The sequence below is a fragment of the Lissotriton helveticus genome, chromosome 10, assembly GCF_964261635.1.
Source record: "Lissotriton helveticus chromosome 10, aLisHel1.1, whole genome shotgun sequence".
In the NCBI taxonomy this organism is placed as follows: Eukaryota; Metazoa; Chordata; class Amphibia; order Caudata; family Salamandridae; genus Lissotriton; species Lissotriton helveticus.
The window spans coordinates 930,416,202-930,432,424 of NC_136071.1; the positions used below are offsets into that span (position 1 = coordinate 930,416,202).

General features: G+C 44.6%; 1 protein-coding gene across 1 annotated transcript in view; it reads left to right on the forward strand.

The window, feature by feature from the left end:
* CFAP69 (cilia and flagella associated protein 69) overlaps positions 1-16,223 on the forward strand; it is a 599,649-nt gene that overhangs the window by 548,860 nt on the left and 34,566 nt on the right. The window contains exon 21 of the mRNA XM_078663586.1: positions 3,505-3,591. Coding sequence (XP_078519712.1) covers positions 3,505-3,591 — 87 coding nt within the window. The remainder of the gene's footprint in view (positions 1-3,504; positions 3,592-16,223) is intronic.

Sequence of the window (16,223 nt, forward strand, 5' to 3'; positions counted from 1 at the left end):
ATCTTGTTCCCTTATTAAACAATTAATTAGAAACTTTAAAAGCATGAGTTGAATCTCGACTTTCCTTTGAACCATGGCATCGCCAATACTTCCTGGATCTACTCCTGTACGGATGAAACAATATATTCTGTCTAGATAACCTTTCATATTCGGTAGGGTGTCCAAATATTCGGTCACCCGTCTTACACGTAATGAATACAGGACCATATCATCATCGCCTGGGACTGGATCATAACGGCATTCGGTAAGTGCTCGCTTGATATCTGCGACTGACTGAAGTTTGGGCGAACGCTGTAACGCTCGTGCATGTAGCTCGAGTAATGTTACACGTCTGTGTTGAGGCGGGGTTCCAGGAGGACTTCCCCCCGTGGCCCCTAGACTAGAATCGTCGACGGGTATTGTACGTGCTGGGAGAGTGACTGATGTAGCGGGTACATGTACTGTAGGCTGGACCGGGGGTACCGTAACAGGTGCTGTAACGGGTGCCCCGTTGGCTGGAGGAACAGGAATTACATTATTTACGGGAGCTGGCGGAACAGGATTTGCATATGCTGGGACTGTGTCGTCCAAATAGGACGAGAGAAAAATATCAGCTGCGGTTGGTTTGTGACGTAACTTAATCGGAACTAATGGCGGCGGAAAATTACATGGTGCTTCCGGGGTTGCTTTCGGCAAGCCCTCGGCAAGAAGAGGATACATACCCTTAATAAGGGCATTTCTCTGTCTGTCTGACTGTTCTGCTTTAACTCGTTCACCTACTTCGATTAATTCCCTTTCTTGGGCTCTTTCTGAGGATTCCCTACTTAATTCTGTTTTCCTGATTTCTTTTTCGGTTCTTCTATGAGATTCTTTGCGCCATAACTCGATGGCATCTTTCTGGGACTGTCTGGATTTCTTTTTCCATAATGCTTCTTCTACTCGCATGATGCACTCGGCATCCCATGTACCTGATACGGGCCATCTATATTTCTCCTCTAATTCCTTGGTGTACTCCACCCATAAGTCTAGATATAAAATGGCACTTAAGCCATGCTTATGATACATAAAATGACCTGGACTGTCCCTAGGCGGGACAGGAACTGCTTCCTCTAACAATCCCTTTCTGGTTTTTAACTGACGTAACTTCGAGAATAGAGGCATAGTTTAGGCTGAAGTCTGGACACAATACAATAAACGGTAAACACAATAATAACTGGAAAAACAAATCACTCATACCACGACATTGAAGACACATGAAATAACATTTAAAATAACAGTTCGGACAGAATACTACCTGGTATACTTGAGAACAGAACACATGAATTTCTCGAGAACAGAACTTACTAGAATGACTAGATGCACTGCTAAAACAGCACGAAACTTACCGGTCCCATAAAGAGACACGTCAGGACCCGCGTCCACCTAGGTGAACACTTCGTGTTGGATCTGTGTACCCAAACCCACGGACCAGAGACAAATTAATTGACCCTGTCTAGATACTACCCCAGCAACGGTACTCACCGGGCAGAAAGAACGGAAGGCCTCGGACTGGACTGGACTGCTACGACGACGGACTACGAACTTCGGACTTCAGTTACAGGTGGGCCTCCGGATACCTCGGACCTTGGACTCTCGGCTTGGGCTCTGGTCGGGACTCGCCGCGTTCCTCACCGCCTCGTCTGGATGCTGGACCGCAACCTCCGTCTCCTCCGTGGGCCTGAGGGATACTTGAAGCAGAAATATCTGCACGTGCACGGTATGGTTCCGTCACGGCTGCAGAGGATCAGGGGGCCTGCGTGGCTTCTCCGGCGCGTGGGGAAAGGGCAAGTTCCTATTCAGGCGCCATTATGTGGTAAATAAATAATTAATTACCGGTACTATTTTTCAATACAATCAATAAAACAGGTAGCTCAATAAATAAGAGTCAGGATTCGAGGTATCTTGAGTCTTCAGGCTTTAATCAGGCATAAGGGAAAAGGACAGAACAGCCTGGAAGCACGGGACGGCAGCTGCACGGGAAGGGACAAGGGAAACTGGGGTAACTTTTTGTAACAGTTCATAGTATATATATCAAAACAATTTCATTACATTCAATACAGTAGGCGTAGCAGTAGGCGTTTCTTGTAGCAGTCGCGAAAGATAAGGGCAAAATGATGTAACAAGAAGGCGTGTACAGGGCGTGTACATAGACATGTGATGTAAACGTAACAGAAGTGTCATAAACGGGGCGGAAACATGGAGGGGGCTACCTGAGCAGCTGGGACCTCTAACCTAGTGGTGCGTGAAAACGGGCAATGACGTGTTACCAGGGAGAACTGGGGGCTATGACTTCTGCGCTAGAAGAGGAGACTAAAGTCTGGAGTGTCAGAGCAACATGTACCCAAGGCATATCTGGTATCTGGTGTTTAGAGTACATGTTGATAGAATCCAAAAGTTATCAGGGCAAAAGCTAATAGACTCTAAGACTGGTGCATGCATAATTCTACATGTATTGCGTGTGTGAGGAATATTCTATGAATATTAATACAGTATTTCTCTTACATGGAGACAGAAAGGCTAGACCATGACGGAAACTATTGATGCGATTCAGTAGCTTAGGAATGCAGAGAAGGAGGGCTGGACTGATAACTGGAAGCATAACATACTCTTGGCAGACTGGGAGGCAGAGCCAGGCCGGGCCGGGCACTGCGAGGCATGAAGTAAGCTAAGGGTCAGGGATGCAGGTGGGGGCTGTATCGCTCCTCGGAGAGGGTTCAGAAGACTGGAGCTGAATCTGAATCCGGGCCCTTTTGAGGCCTAGAAACGGGGACAATTCAATGAATTAACGTGCACACTGTGACATATGGCAACGTAGGTTTACATAGGCCTGATATTCGTTGTTTTCACGATGACTGGAAACTGGCATACTAGAGATGGACACAACTGTAATTGCGTCTTTAATCGATCAGAGGGGAATACATGCATATCGATCATGCACATATAGCATAAGATGAGGAACACGTAGGCACATACAACATGGCAAAATTTACTTTTCCACATCTTGATGTCCGGTTATTTTACAAAACAAAGTTCTCTTTATATGACGCCCTTTAAAATCCCGGTAATTTCCCCACCCCGAAATGATTATTATTCTGACAGGCCCAATAGTTCCCATTACCAGACCCATGTGAAATTACTGGGGGCTCTTAGTTGAGGACCAAAGAAACTAAAACATGATTGAACTACATCATTGTGAATATGGTAAACCATCTAGGTATGGAGCACATAGAGAAACTGGCAGTGAAAGGATTAAGTAATAATTTATTAATCATTTATTGGAAGATATTTGTGGTGATTGACTGAATTTCAGTTCTGATTTCAATTAATGGGGTATTGTACTTGTGGTACGGACCAATGCACATATTTGAAACTGCATTCAATATCTCAATTCGCATTGTAATTGTTTAGTATGCTTCCTATTTCATTTTGTTTTCACTTTTGGCTTTTATTGAGCTGACAATAAAACATATCACTTTCATCCTGTAGATGCAAGCTAACCATAAACAAAATGAATTGACTGTTAAATCTTGGGAGGATTTCTTAGCCAGAACATCCAATTTTGAAGTTTTAAAGGTGAGACTCTTTTTCTTTACCAGAGTACATACTTTTATCCGCTTGTATACTACTTGAATACCTCGATTTTGCGATTTAACATACGTTTTATGAGCATTACTTTGCAGGTTAACAATCTGAGGAAATTTAAAACAGTCCATTACTACATATGGGTTGAAAGCCTGCCATTGTTAGCGTACGTGCTTGGCATTGCTTCCAGTGACCGAAACCAGCTCCTGGTGATTGACCCAGCAGAAAGATAGGCCATCTCAAGTTTGTAGTTTAAGTACAGAACCTCTGAAAAACAATCTTCCACACGGTTTACTTTTCACCAGAAAGCTTAACTTACACAGAGCGAGCACTTGGTATCCACGCTTATACACAGCACCTACCTCCATAACGTTCCAGATACCTCTCCCTACAGAGGCTCACACCCCATCACAAAATGTAAGACTTTACCAAAAACACAGCAAACTTCAAACACACACGACCCCCCTCCCCCCTCCCCCCAACCTCCGTATAGAGTAATGTATATGCCCACACCGTATGGTGCACGGTTGCCAAGTGGCCATACTGGGAAATAACGGGAAACTCAAAACTGCAGGCCCTCAAAGGAAAGAAGTTGTTGGCTAAAAGCCTTGGCTTGGCTGACACTGCATCAGTGAGTGCATCCAATCTCTGTTGAAGAGTTTTGTGCCTACTAGCCTAACATAAGTCAGCAGGGCAAATACAATATTAACCCCTGAATAGCTGGAGCTGCCCCACCCCCAGTGCTGATTCGTTTTTCGCTGTTAAGGTCTTTCGCGCTTAGAGCTCCATAACTTTTTTTCCCCAGAAGGTATCCGCGCCAAATTTGCATCCTATTTTTGCAACATCCGGGGGGTTTTAAAGGTACACACGATTTGTGGATTCCCTGAGAAAATGGGCGAAATATAGCAACATTTTTAGTTTTCTGGGAAAATAGGAAAAAAGTGCACCGCAAAAGTGTGTCTGTGTTTTTTTCCCTAAAAATGGCATCAATGAAAAGTTTGCTGTTCTTAAGTAACGATCTTTCCTGCTTTCAAGAACATGCAGCGCTGAATGAAAAAATAACTTTTTTACTACAGTTTTGGCGATTTTTCTATTTTTGTGCTTTCAACCTACTTCCAGTTTATAGGGTAAACCGGTGTGTAACCAATGGGTGATCCAGGAACGCTATTGAGTTCTAAAAAGCAGACACATTTCTGAATTCTGCAAGGGGTCATATGTGTAGATCCCTCAAGGTTTTCCCAAAGAAACTAGCTATTGAAATAAAGAAATATTGAAAATGAGTAGGAAAAAACATACATTTGTGACAACGTTTTCATCTGTAGCCTTTTGTCACAATGGTCAATTTACAAAAGCAATATCGCATTATATCTGCAAGAACCTTCAAGCTGTGGGGATATATAGGGTTTGTAGCTTCTCCGAGAATTCGCTGTACCCAGAGTCAACAACTGAGCTGCATCATACAATGTTTTTTCATTGTCTACGGAGTACTGACCAGTTACTATGGTGAACTATGTAGAGTGAAAAATGGGTATCAAGAAAACCTATATATTTCTGAAATGGGCACAAGATATGGAATTTAGGAACAGCGGATATATGTACATCTCTGAATCTGTTGGCACCCATACTAACGTGATTCAGAAGGCATTTTTCAAAATGGCTTCTTTCTTACACACTGTCTTACATTTGGAAGGCACAAATGCAGCAAAATCCAATTGGTAATAACACATGTTCTATTAGAACATTGGAATGTTGGTAGCTCCATTGAAAAAATGGAATAGCCCCGGGCTTATAATGGCTGGTATAAACCCGGATCTCCAACATTACAATGTTTCGTTGTTCACAGCTCTGGCAGTGTACAAAGGCTTCAGGGAGCCAGAGGGGATTTCAATCCCCTCGCGCTCCCTGAAGCCTTTGTTTTATTTGTTAGAACATTCTGCCCTCTAGTGGCAGAATGTTCTTATAGCTCTTCATAGCTGGGCTATACCGGCTATTAAAGTCCCGCTCCCTTGTTAAAGCTGGAGCGGGCCTTTAATAGCCGGTATACTATAAGGCTACATAATTCTATGTTCCCACATGCCTTTCAATAAAAATGATACCTCACTTGTGGGGGTAGGCATAAGGCCCGGAACAGGAAAGGGGCTAAAATGCAACATGGACACATCACATTTCCACTGAAAAATGTCCTTTGTTTGTAGTGTCAGTAGCTCTGAATTTAGGACCCCCAGCTTAGCCAGCTCTCACCAGGTTTTCTTACCCAGAATTCCTTGAACACCTCAAACTTTGACTAAAAAGACACATTTTTGCTCACATTTCTGTGATGGAAAGTTCTGGTATTTGCGAGGAACCACAAATGTTCTTCCACCCAGCGTTACCCCTAGTCTCATAATAAAAATGGTACCTCACTTATGTGGGTAGGCCTAGTGCCTGCGATGGGAAAGGGCCCAAAACGCAATATTGACACATCACATTTTTCCACCCAAACGGACTCTTTTTTTTTTTTGCAAAGTGGGTGGCTGTGGACTTTGTTCCCTAGCTCAGCTGGCACATAGGATGCCTAGCAAGCCTGCAAATTTATGAAAACTAGACACCTGGGGGAATCCACGGAAGGGTGACTTTTGTGGCTCTAACCAAGTTTTTTTACCCAAAATCCCTTGCAAACCACAAACATTGACTTAAAAAACACATATCAATGCAGCAAAGGTCCGGAATCTGTGGTGATCCACACATTTTTCACCACCCAGAGTTCTGACACATTTCCAGATAACAATGGTACACCCACTTGTGTGGTGGGCCAAGAGACCACTACACAAAAGGCACTAAAGCTCTACGTTAGTGGTAGCTACTGTATTTGGGGCCGTGCTGGGCCTCCACCCATGGAAACCTACCAATCACAGACATTTATGAAAACCAGACAACCAGGGGATTCCAAGGTGGTGTAACTTGGGTGAATCCCACAAGCTTTTTCCTTACGTCAATTGAAGTTCCTGTGTGAGACTTCCATTGACCCTGGTTTGATCCATTCTTTTTGCGGTCAGTAGGTCGAGTCACACAAGCGGGGTAGCGTTTTTATCGGGACAAGTGGGGTAATGGTAGGTTGTAGGAAGTTTATGGATCCCTCCTTAATCTGGACGTTTCCATCACAATAATGCAAGGAAATATGTTCAAATACAAAACCACGGGTGAACCACACCACAACACACAATTCGAAATGGAGCGATTATAAGTCCAAATCCAGTAAATAACAAAAGGAAGGTTCCTCAGATTGATCTCTTTATTCCATTACGTAGTAGGGAAAACAGTACAGCCGACGCGTTTCGTCCCAGTATGGGACTTTTTCAGGACTGTTAAATACAAACATATAGATATACATATATAAAAACATCTACCACAATCCAAGACATCATGTACAAACATACAAAAGAAGACAGACTTTTTTTGTTTATAAAAGTGATTAAAAAAGTTTCTAATTAACAGTTCTATTTGTTTACTATAATACATGAACAGACAGCTAGACATTTGTGATTTTTTATGATTTTTTATCTCAGTTTATCTATTTTTCAGGGTTCAGACCCACAATTAGGAATGTGCATATCGAGGGGGCCATAGTCCCATATAGCTTTTAGAAAGATATGGTCCCATTATCACATTTTGTATAAGAACTGGAGGACTGGGAGGGAAACCTCCGGAATGTCTCCTTCAACATGATGCGTATTTTGATTAAGATATACAGAAGGGGCCAAAATGTAAGAAACATGTTGTGCCCCAGTTATGTCACGACCCCAAAAAAATAGACCTGGCTAGCCCCTACAACAACAGGATTTTACACATGCCGAGAGTGCAATGTGTGCAGACTAGGTAGAAATAAAACCAAAGACTTCTGTTTTAACACCAAACGCAGATATTCTATTGAGCATCGAATAAACTGCAATACTAAATATGTGACGTATATATTAGGCTACCCATGTGATAAAATCTACGTGGGCAGCACTAAAAGAGCTCTAAAGATAAGAATACAAGAGCATGTACGAGCGCTGCGCAATGGGGACCTCAAATACCCCCTTACTTTTCATATGCAGGAAAACCGCACGGCGGATGAGGATTTCTGGTTTATGGGAATAGATCATGTACCTGCCCACCCAAGGGGTGGGAATAGGGGAACTGACCTTGAGAAGAAAAGAAGCAGGTTGGATATGTAGATTGCGAAGTGTTGAACTGGGTCACAATAGTGATGATGAAATGCACTATTTCTTGCAATAATCTGACCAGGTCAAATGAGTGTGTTCTTATCTGCTTATGGAATCTGTTACTTCCTTCCCAACTTTGGCTCATATGGATACTCTCCTAAGAAGAAATTAGGTGAATTAGGTCTGTATAGTGCACCTTTTAGCTATGCAATGTGTAACTTAAGGATGGCTAACTTGTTTGTAACCAAATAATTAGTAATACCATTGTCTTCTGCCTACCTCATCAGTTGTGAACTGTGTAATGAAAAAAATATTGATGACCCCACTCCTCTCTCCCCGCGCTAACAAATATGGGCTCATATTTGTACAATGTCCTCCTGATGCCGAAATTTACCTTCATATCCCTGCTCTGTGTTTCAAGACTACAATGCTTCACATACTGGCTTACATTTCATCTATTATGCCATTATCATTTTCTGTACTTTTCTCACATCATTTATACAGTATGAACCTATTTCAACTGTTTCTATCTTGAGCCCCTTCCCACTTTTTGTTATTATTTTCCATGTTCATCTCACTATTCTATATCTTATGAATTGACTCTATCGTCTTGTATTAGAGCTTTACTAAAATCTACCCTTAAATATACAAACGTTGGATTAATGATGTTGCCTTTTCTAGCGAATGGATTTTCCAAATGGATGAAGCATTAACAGAATGGGACAAAAATTCCTAAGAGCCCAGGAATACTTAGTACTGTGGTTAAGTACATTGTCACATTGGATCCTGAAACTCCTCAAGCCCCGTCAGCTATTTAGCTGTTATGGCTATGACTGGTCTAGTTTACATTGTCCACATATGGAGTACGCTCAAACTCGGCATCAGACTAGGTTAAGATGGCCGCCGTGGCTCTACCATTTTTGAAAGACCGTGCAGGCTGTGAGGGAATACATTATTAATACTCTTTGCTTCGGCAATTATTTTTACAGAGTGTCCTTTATTGTGTCTAAGTCTTATTGAAGCATCAGTCGTCTATTTAGAGTAACTGGGGATTTTTCTGTGTCGCACTGTCGGGCTTCTAGACGCTTTGGGAATCAAGGCATTATAAGTATGAAGCTCTCATACTTTACTAGGACCCGGACGTTTTACGACCTCCTCGCTATGTAACACATTTCTTTACCCATATAGGACCATCACATATTCATACATGGGAGGATGTACTATTGTACTAGACACCAGATCTCTAGACAAATACTTGCATGTCAAACATTACAAGATGGCCACCAAATTCGTGGCAAGAGTCACATGACTTGGACACCACGCTTGTTTTGCACAGATGTTCAATTTTTTTTTCTGTGTGCCGCGCAGTATTTAAACCCACTTGTTGAAACTGGGGTTACTCGGTGCTGAAAGGAGTCTCGTGGTTGTGACAGATCTGGACGTTGCTTGCCGATTGTGACTATTACATTGCGGTGAGTGACACATCAGGATGCAACTCTTCGCATCTTTTGAACTTAGGTGTTCTTATGTGGCCTATCTGATCTTTATCGTAACCCCCTGCATGGCACATATGCCGAGGTTATATACCTTGGTCACCTGAGTGTTCGCTGGGTTCATTGTTCGATCTTGGACTTCAATGGGTGGGATCATTTTGTAATACCCAGGATGTGACGGAACTTACCGATCACATGCTCTCTGTAGGAGGGGTGTGAGTCTGGTGTGAGTTGGGGATTATCCTTTATAAATTTGCACAATATGGATACACCGCATCACTGTCCATAACTTCGCTGTATTCAAAGTTGGGGTTAGGTTGAGATGACAATCTCCTATTTTCCCTTACTTTATAATTGGAAGGGAAAAAGAGTTCTGTCTAGGAGGTGTTAACACCGGACATTTATACCTAGGGATGTCTGCTGACACAGGCACCTTTCCGTTTTACAGATCCTGGTTCCCTCACCTTATCGGGCCTTGTTTAAGAAGCTATGTATTGATGGATTGCACCTACCATTTGTAACAGTTTTTAGGTAAGATGGCACAGTCGTAATAGAAGCAAGGGTTTTTCTTACGCAAATTCCAGAGAGATGAAGAGCAGCCACAGTCTCTATACAATAATAACGTATTGATGGATTGCATCTATCATTTGTAACAGTTTATAGGTAAGATTGCAGAGTCTTAATAGAAGCGAGGGCTTTTTCTGACAAATAGATGACGAGCAGCCACAGTCTTTATATAATCATATTTTATTAAGTGACATATCATAATGGTGCCTTGCTCATAGGTTCAAATATATATATATTTTACTTATAGATTGGAATTGAACTTCGCGCAAAACGTAGTCAATATCACCTTTGAACCTCATATCTGTGGGTCGATCATCATACTTCTTGGAACTAGCCGTGAATTCAAACTGGACGACTTCATTTACGCTTTTTAGATTGTAAGTGTGGAGCGACGCGTTGTGTTACTACTATCCTTCTGCCCCTGGCTTTAGCAGTAACGACCCCTATTTACGCTTTTTAATTGTAAATGTGGAGCGACGGGACCTCCATCAACTTGTACTACTACTACCACCCTTCTGCCCCTGGCTTTAGCAGTAACTACCCCTATGCAATTATGATAGGACTTTCTCTGAATGCCACATCTTATTGGGGCCTAGCTAACGGGCCCATATCATCTTTCTTATAGATTGGAACCTGTTCTTGTGTAACATATAGATGAAATCCCCCCCTGACCATATATCTGAAGGTTGAGTGTCATACCCTCTGTGACTAGCCGTGACTCCATTATAGAGGGCCTTCATATCGTCGTTGACATGTAAGTGTGGAGAAATAGGACCTTGCACCAGTACCTATTATATTTAGTATGTGGATCCTTGTGAGGGAAACTGACGCCTTCTGTGACTACTTTTATTCTAGATTTTGATGGACGATTCTACTTTCCTTTGCGCTGCGCACTTCTCATAGCCTCCTTTACTTATGGAGATACATCAAATTCCTTATATATCGGTAGGTACGAATCTGATGGACTATCGTGCGTTAATTTATGCATGTTTTCTTTGTTATGCAAACCTTAGATATAAATTAGGTTATCATAATGTATTAAGTATATTAAGAAGGGGTTCTTAATATGTCCGCTGCCCACCTGTGAGAGCCCTGGGCAATATGGTTGATTTAGGCTCTAACTTGATTTCCTCTCTCCTCGCTCTCCTTGTATCCTTCCTCTTCCGACTAACACAAGTTTCTTCTTTTCTCCGCATTAGCTATGTATATAAACTATACTCTTGCTTCCCCCTCTTTTGAAAACACTGTAAATAGTTGTACACTCACCCCTAGCCTTCTTCTAGTGTAGGGAGTATAAGGGGAATTACAAAGCTATATTACAAAATGTGATAATGGGATCATGTCTTTCCAAAAGCTATATGGGACTATGGCCCCCTCGATATGCACATTCCTAATTGTTGGCCTGAACACTGAAAAATAGATAAACTGAGATAAAAAATCATAAAAAATCACCAATGTCTAGCTGTCGAGCCGTCTGTTCATGTATTATAGTAAACAAATAAAACTGTCCATTAGGAACTTTTTAAATCACATTTATAAACAAAAAAAATTCTGTCTTCTTTTGTATGTTTGAACATGATGTCTTGGATAGTGGTAGACGTTTTTATATATGTATGTCTATATGTTTGTATTTAACAGCCCTGAAGAAGTCCCATACTGGGACGAAACGCGTCGGCAGTACTGTTTTCCCTACTACGTAATGGAATAAAGAGATCAAACTGAGGAACCTTCCTTTCGTTATTTACTGGATTTGGACTTAAGTTCAAGTTCAAACATTTGTATAGCGCGCTACTCACCCAGAGGGTCTCAAGGCGCTTGAGGGAGGGGGGGTACTTTACTTATCGAATATCCAAGTTTTTAGTTGCTTTCTGAAGGAGAGGTGGTTCTGTGTAAGGCGGAGGTGGGGGAGGGAGGGAATTCCAGGTTTTGGCCTCTAAGTAGGAGAAGGATCTTCCCCCCATAGTGGATCTATGGATGCGCGGAATTGCTGCGAGGGCTTGATTGGACGATCGTAGTTGGCAGGTGGGGGTGTAAAAGGACAGGCGCAAGTTGAGGCATTCGGGTCCTAGGTCGTAGAGGGCTTTGTGTGCATGGGTGAGGAGACGGAACGTTATTCTCTTGTTGACGGGGAGCCAGTGGAGGTCTTTCAGGTGGCCGGAAATGTGAGCTTGGCGGGGGATGTCCAGTATGAGTCTGGCTGAAGCGTTTTGGATGCGTTGGAGTTTTTTCTGTAGTTTGGCTGTGGTTCCGGCGTAAAGGGTGTTTCCGTAATCCAGTCTTGTGACCAGTGTGTGGGTGACCATTTTTCTTGTTTCGGTGGGGATCCAACGGAAGATTTTTTTGAGCATGCGTAGGATGTTGAAGCATGATGAAGATACGGCGTTGACTTGTCTGGTCATCGAGAGGGAGGAGTCCAGGATGAAGCCTAGATTACGTGCGTGGTCCGTTGGTATGGGTGCGGTTCCCAGGGCCGGTGGCCACCATGAGTCGTCCCAAGCAGAGGAGGATGAGCCTAAGATGAGGACTTCCGTTTTGTCCGAGTTCAGTTTTAAACGGCTGTTTTTCATCCACTCGGCTACATCTTTCATTCCTTCGTGTAAGTTGGTTTTGGCGGTGTTTGGGTCTTTAGTGAGGGAGAGGATCAGCTAAGTGTCGTCGGCGTAGGAGATGATGTTGAGGTTGTGTTGGCGCGCGATGGATGCGAGGGGACTCATGTAAACGTTGAAGAGGGTGGGACTGAGTGATGATCCTTGTGGTACGCCGCAGATGACTTCGTTGGCCTCTGATCTAAAAGGGGGGAGGCGGACTCTCTGGGTTCTTCCGGCGAGGAATGAGGTGATCCAGTCCAATGCTTTTCCTTGTATTCCGACGTTGCTGAGGCGTTGTATGAGGGTGCTATGGCAGACTGTGTCGAAGGCTGCGGAGAGGTCAAGTAGGATAAGGGCAACTGTTTCTCCGTTGTCCAGTAATGTTCGAATGTCGTCTGTTGCTGCGATGAGGGCGGTCTCGGTGCTGTGTTTGGCTCGGAAGCCGGACTGTGAGGGGTCGAGGGATTTGTTGGATTCGATGAAGGCGGCGAGCTGACTGTTGACAGCTTTCTCAATGACTTTGGCAGGGAATGGGAGGAGCGAGATGGGGCGGTAGTTCTTAAGTTCAGTGGGGTCTGCTGTGGGTTTCTTCAGAAGGGCGCTGAGTTCGGCATGTTTCCAGCTTTCCGGGAAGGTAGCGGAGTTGAGGGAGCAGTTGATGACGTCTCGGAGATGGGGTGCGATAATGGAGTCTGCTTTGTTGAAAATGTGGTGGGGACATGGGTCGGTTGGCGATCCTGACCGGATGGAGTTCATCAGGCGGATGGTGTCTTCAGTGGTGATTGTGTTCCAGGTGCAGAGGTTGTTGGAGGGGGGTTTTGGTTCGGAGGTGGGTGGAGTGGACTGGTCTCCGGGATGGTTTTCAAAGCTGTTATGTATGTCGGCGATTTTGTTGTGGAAGAATGAGGCTAGGGAGTCGCAGAGGTCTTGGGAGGGAGTGATGTCGTTGGTGCCGGCGGTGGGGTTGGTAAATTCCTTGACGATGTTGAATAGTTCCTTGCTGTTGTGGGTGTTGTTGTCGAGTCGATCCTTGAATGCTGATTTCTTGGTGGATCGGATCAGTTGGTGGTGTTTGCGGGTGGCGTTCTTGAAGGTAGTCAGGTTGTCAGTGGTAGGGTTTTTTCTCCAGGTTTTCTCGAGGGTGCGACAGAGCTTTTTGGATTTCTTAAGGTTATCATTGAACCAGGGGGCTTTTTTGCTATTTTGCTTGATTTGATGTTTTTTCAAGGGTGCTAATTCGTCAGCGCTGTGGGTGATCCATTGTGTGAGGTTAGTGGCTGCTTGGTTTGGGTCAGATGATTTAGCAGGAGGGTTTTGGTGAAGTGATGTGAAGAGCTGGTCGGTGGTAATTTTGTTCCAGTTTCTGCGGGGGATTGGTTGTGGGTGGTTGTGGGTCGTAGTCTTTTTGTAGATGATGTGAACGCAGCTGTGGTCTGTCCAATGGAGAGCTGTGGTGTGATTGAAGGAGATGTGCTTGCTGGAAGTGAAGATTGGGTCGAGCGTGTGGCCGGCATAGTGTGTGGGGGTGTCCACAAGTTGTTTGAGTCCGAGATTGGCGAGGTTGTCCAGTAGGGTGGTGGTGTTGCTGTCGTTGTTCTTTTCCAGGTGGAAGTTGAGGTCTCCCAGTAGAATGTAGTCCTCGGAGGGGAGGGCGTGTGGGCTGATGAAGTCAGTGATGTCTTCACTGAATTGTGTGCGGGGTCCTGGTGGTCTGTAGATGAGGGTACCTCTGAGTGTGGTCTTGGGGTCGGTGTGGATCTGGAAGTGAAGGTATTCGGCGGCTGCGAGGTTGTCGTCGGAACTGGTCGTGATGCGGATGGTGTTCTTATGAATGATGGCGATGCCTCCTCCTGTTTGGTTGGTGCGGTCCTTTCGGATGATCTTGTAGCCGTCCGGGATGGCTATGGCGATGTCGGGAGCTGATGAGGTGTTCATCCAGGTTTCCGTAAGGAAGGCGACGTCCGGCGATGTAGTGTCCAGTAGGTTCCAAAGGTCAATGGCGTGTCTGTGGACCGAACGTGTGTTGAGCAGGATGCATTTCAGGTGGTTAGTGTCGGAGCTCTGATTGGAGTTAGTGGATTTGGTGTGGGTCCTGATGCAGTCGAACTTGCAGGAGCGGCAGGTGAAGGGTCCATGGGTGTGACCTGGGCGGCTTGGTAGCAGGTTGGGGGTAGGCCGGGGTTAAGTGCTGAGAGGGTAGCTGCGTTGTATGTTAGGCGGGCGGAGTGGGTCTTGTGGCGGCCAGGGTGTCTGGCGCTGGGCGCGGTCCAGGCGCGGACGGGCGTAGACGGTCTTACCTTTGGCGCACCTTCGGCGCGCATAGGGCGCGTCCGCTGCGCGTGTACGCTGCGCGCAAAAGCATCTGTCATAAGTGGATAGTGGAGGGGGGAGGGGCGAGGGAGGAGCAGCTGGGAGGCGGGAGCGGGGTGGAGAGCTGGGCTGGGAGGCACAACAACAAACAACAAAATGGCAGCAAGCCAAAAGCCTAACACGACGAGATTGGGGCACAACCTGAATAATGGCTAGGAAATGGGCAATGGCACCAGCACAATCGGGCACAAATCGATCAAGCAGGCAAAGGCAGCAAAGCGCTATTGATTAATAATTAATGCGCACTTTGGCAGTATAGCGCTATGATAAATTTAATCAGCAATATAGCGCTACGATAAATTTAAACAGCAATCAGGCACAAATAAAAGCAGAAGTAATGCGAGCTATGCGCTATTGATTTCACAAGCAAAGAGCAATCTGGCAGTATAGCGCTACGATACCAGATTCCAGGTCAGAGCAGGGAGCAGCGTGAGGAGCGGCCGCTTCTGTGGAGCTCAGGACGGTCACTTATAATCGCTCCATTTTGAATTGTGTGTTGTGGTATGGTGCACCCGTGCTTTTGTATTTGAATTGTCGAGTTCCTGAGGGAACAAGCACTGTGACAGTGTGTGCTGTTCGGTGTGCACACGAACCCCTATAAAGACGGAAGGGGAATTATTATGGGAGTAATAGTAGGTTAGGTGCTGGCATTGAGAAGGTCCCACTGTCAATCCAAGATTTGCTTGCAAGGAAATATGTTACTTAGGCAAAGTTTGAGGTTTGAAGGGAATTGAGGGAAGAAAAGTCATGGGATCCACATGAAACATGTCACCCTGAACTTCCCCAGGTGTCTAGCTTTCAGAAATATGTGGGTTTGGTAGATTTCCCTAGGTGGTGGCCAAGCCTAGGCCCATTAAACGCAGCTAGCCCCATTGCCAGAGCAGGTTAGTTTTTGGGCAGGAAATGTTTCCACATTACAATTTGGGTCTTTTCCCATTGTAGACTGTAGGTACACCCATACAAGAAGGATAGTGTTTTTATCGGAACAAGTGAGGAAATGCTGGATAGTAGGAATTTTGTAGATCCCTGTGTATTCTGGAAATTTACATCACAAAAATAAAAAAGGAAAATACATGATTTTAGGCAGAATTTGAGGCAGAATTTGAGGCATGCAGAATATTGTGGGTAAGAAAACATTATGGCACCACGCAAGGCATACCACGCAGAGCTCCCCACGATGTCTTGCTTCTTAAAATGCTTGGGTCTGGTAGTTTTCTCCATGTAGCGGCCTACCCAAGCTCAACTAATAATTCCATATTTGTTAAGCGCAAATTATCACCCTTAAGCTTATCCAGGCACTGGGAGCCATCGGGGAGATTAAGTAAGCTATTGCCTAGAATCACATGATGCTGAGCTGCTACCGGCGCTGAGGATTGAACCACAAGTCCCGTGCTCCGGAGTCAGCAGCTCTGGCCACTGGC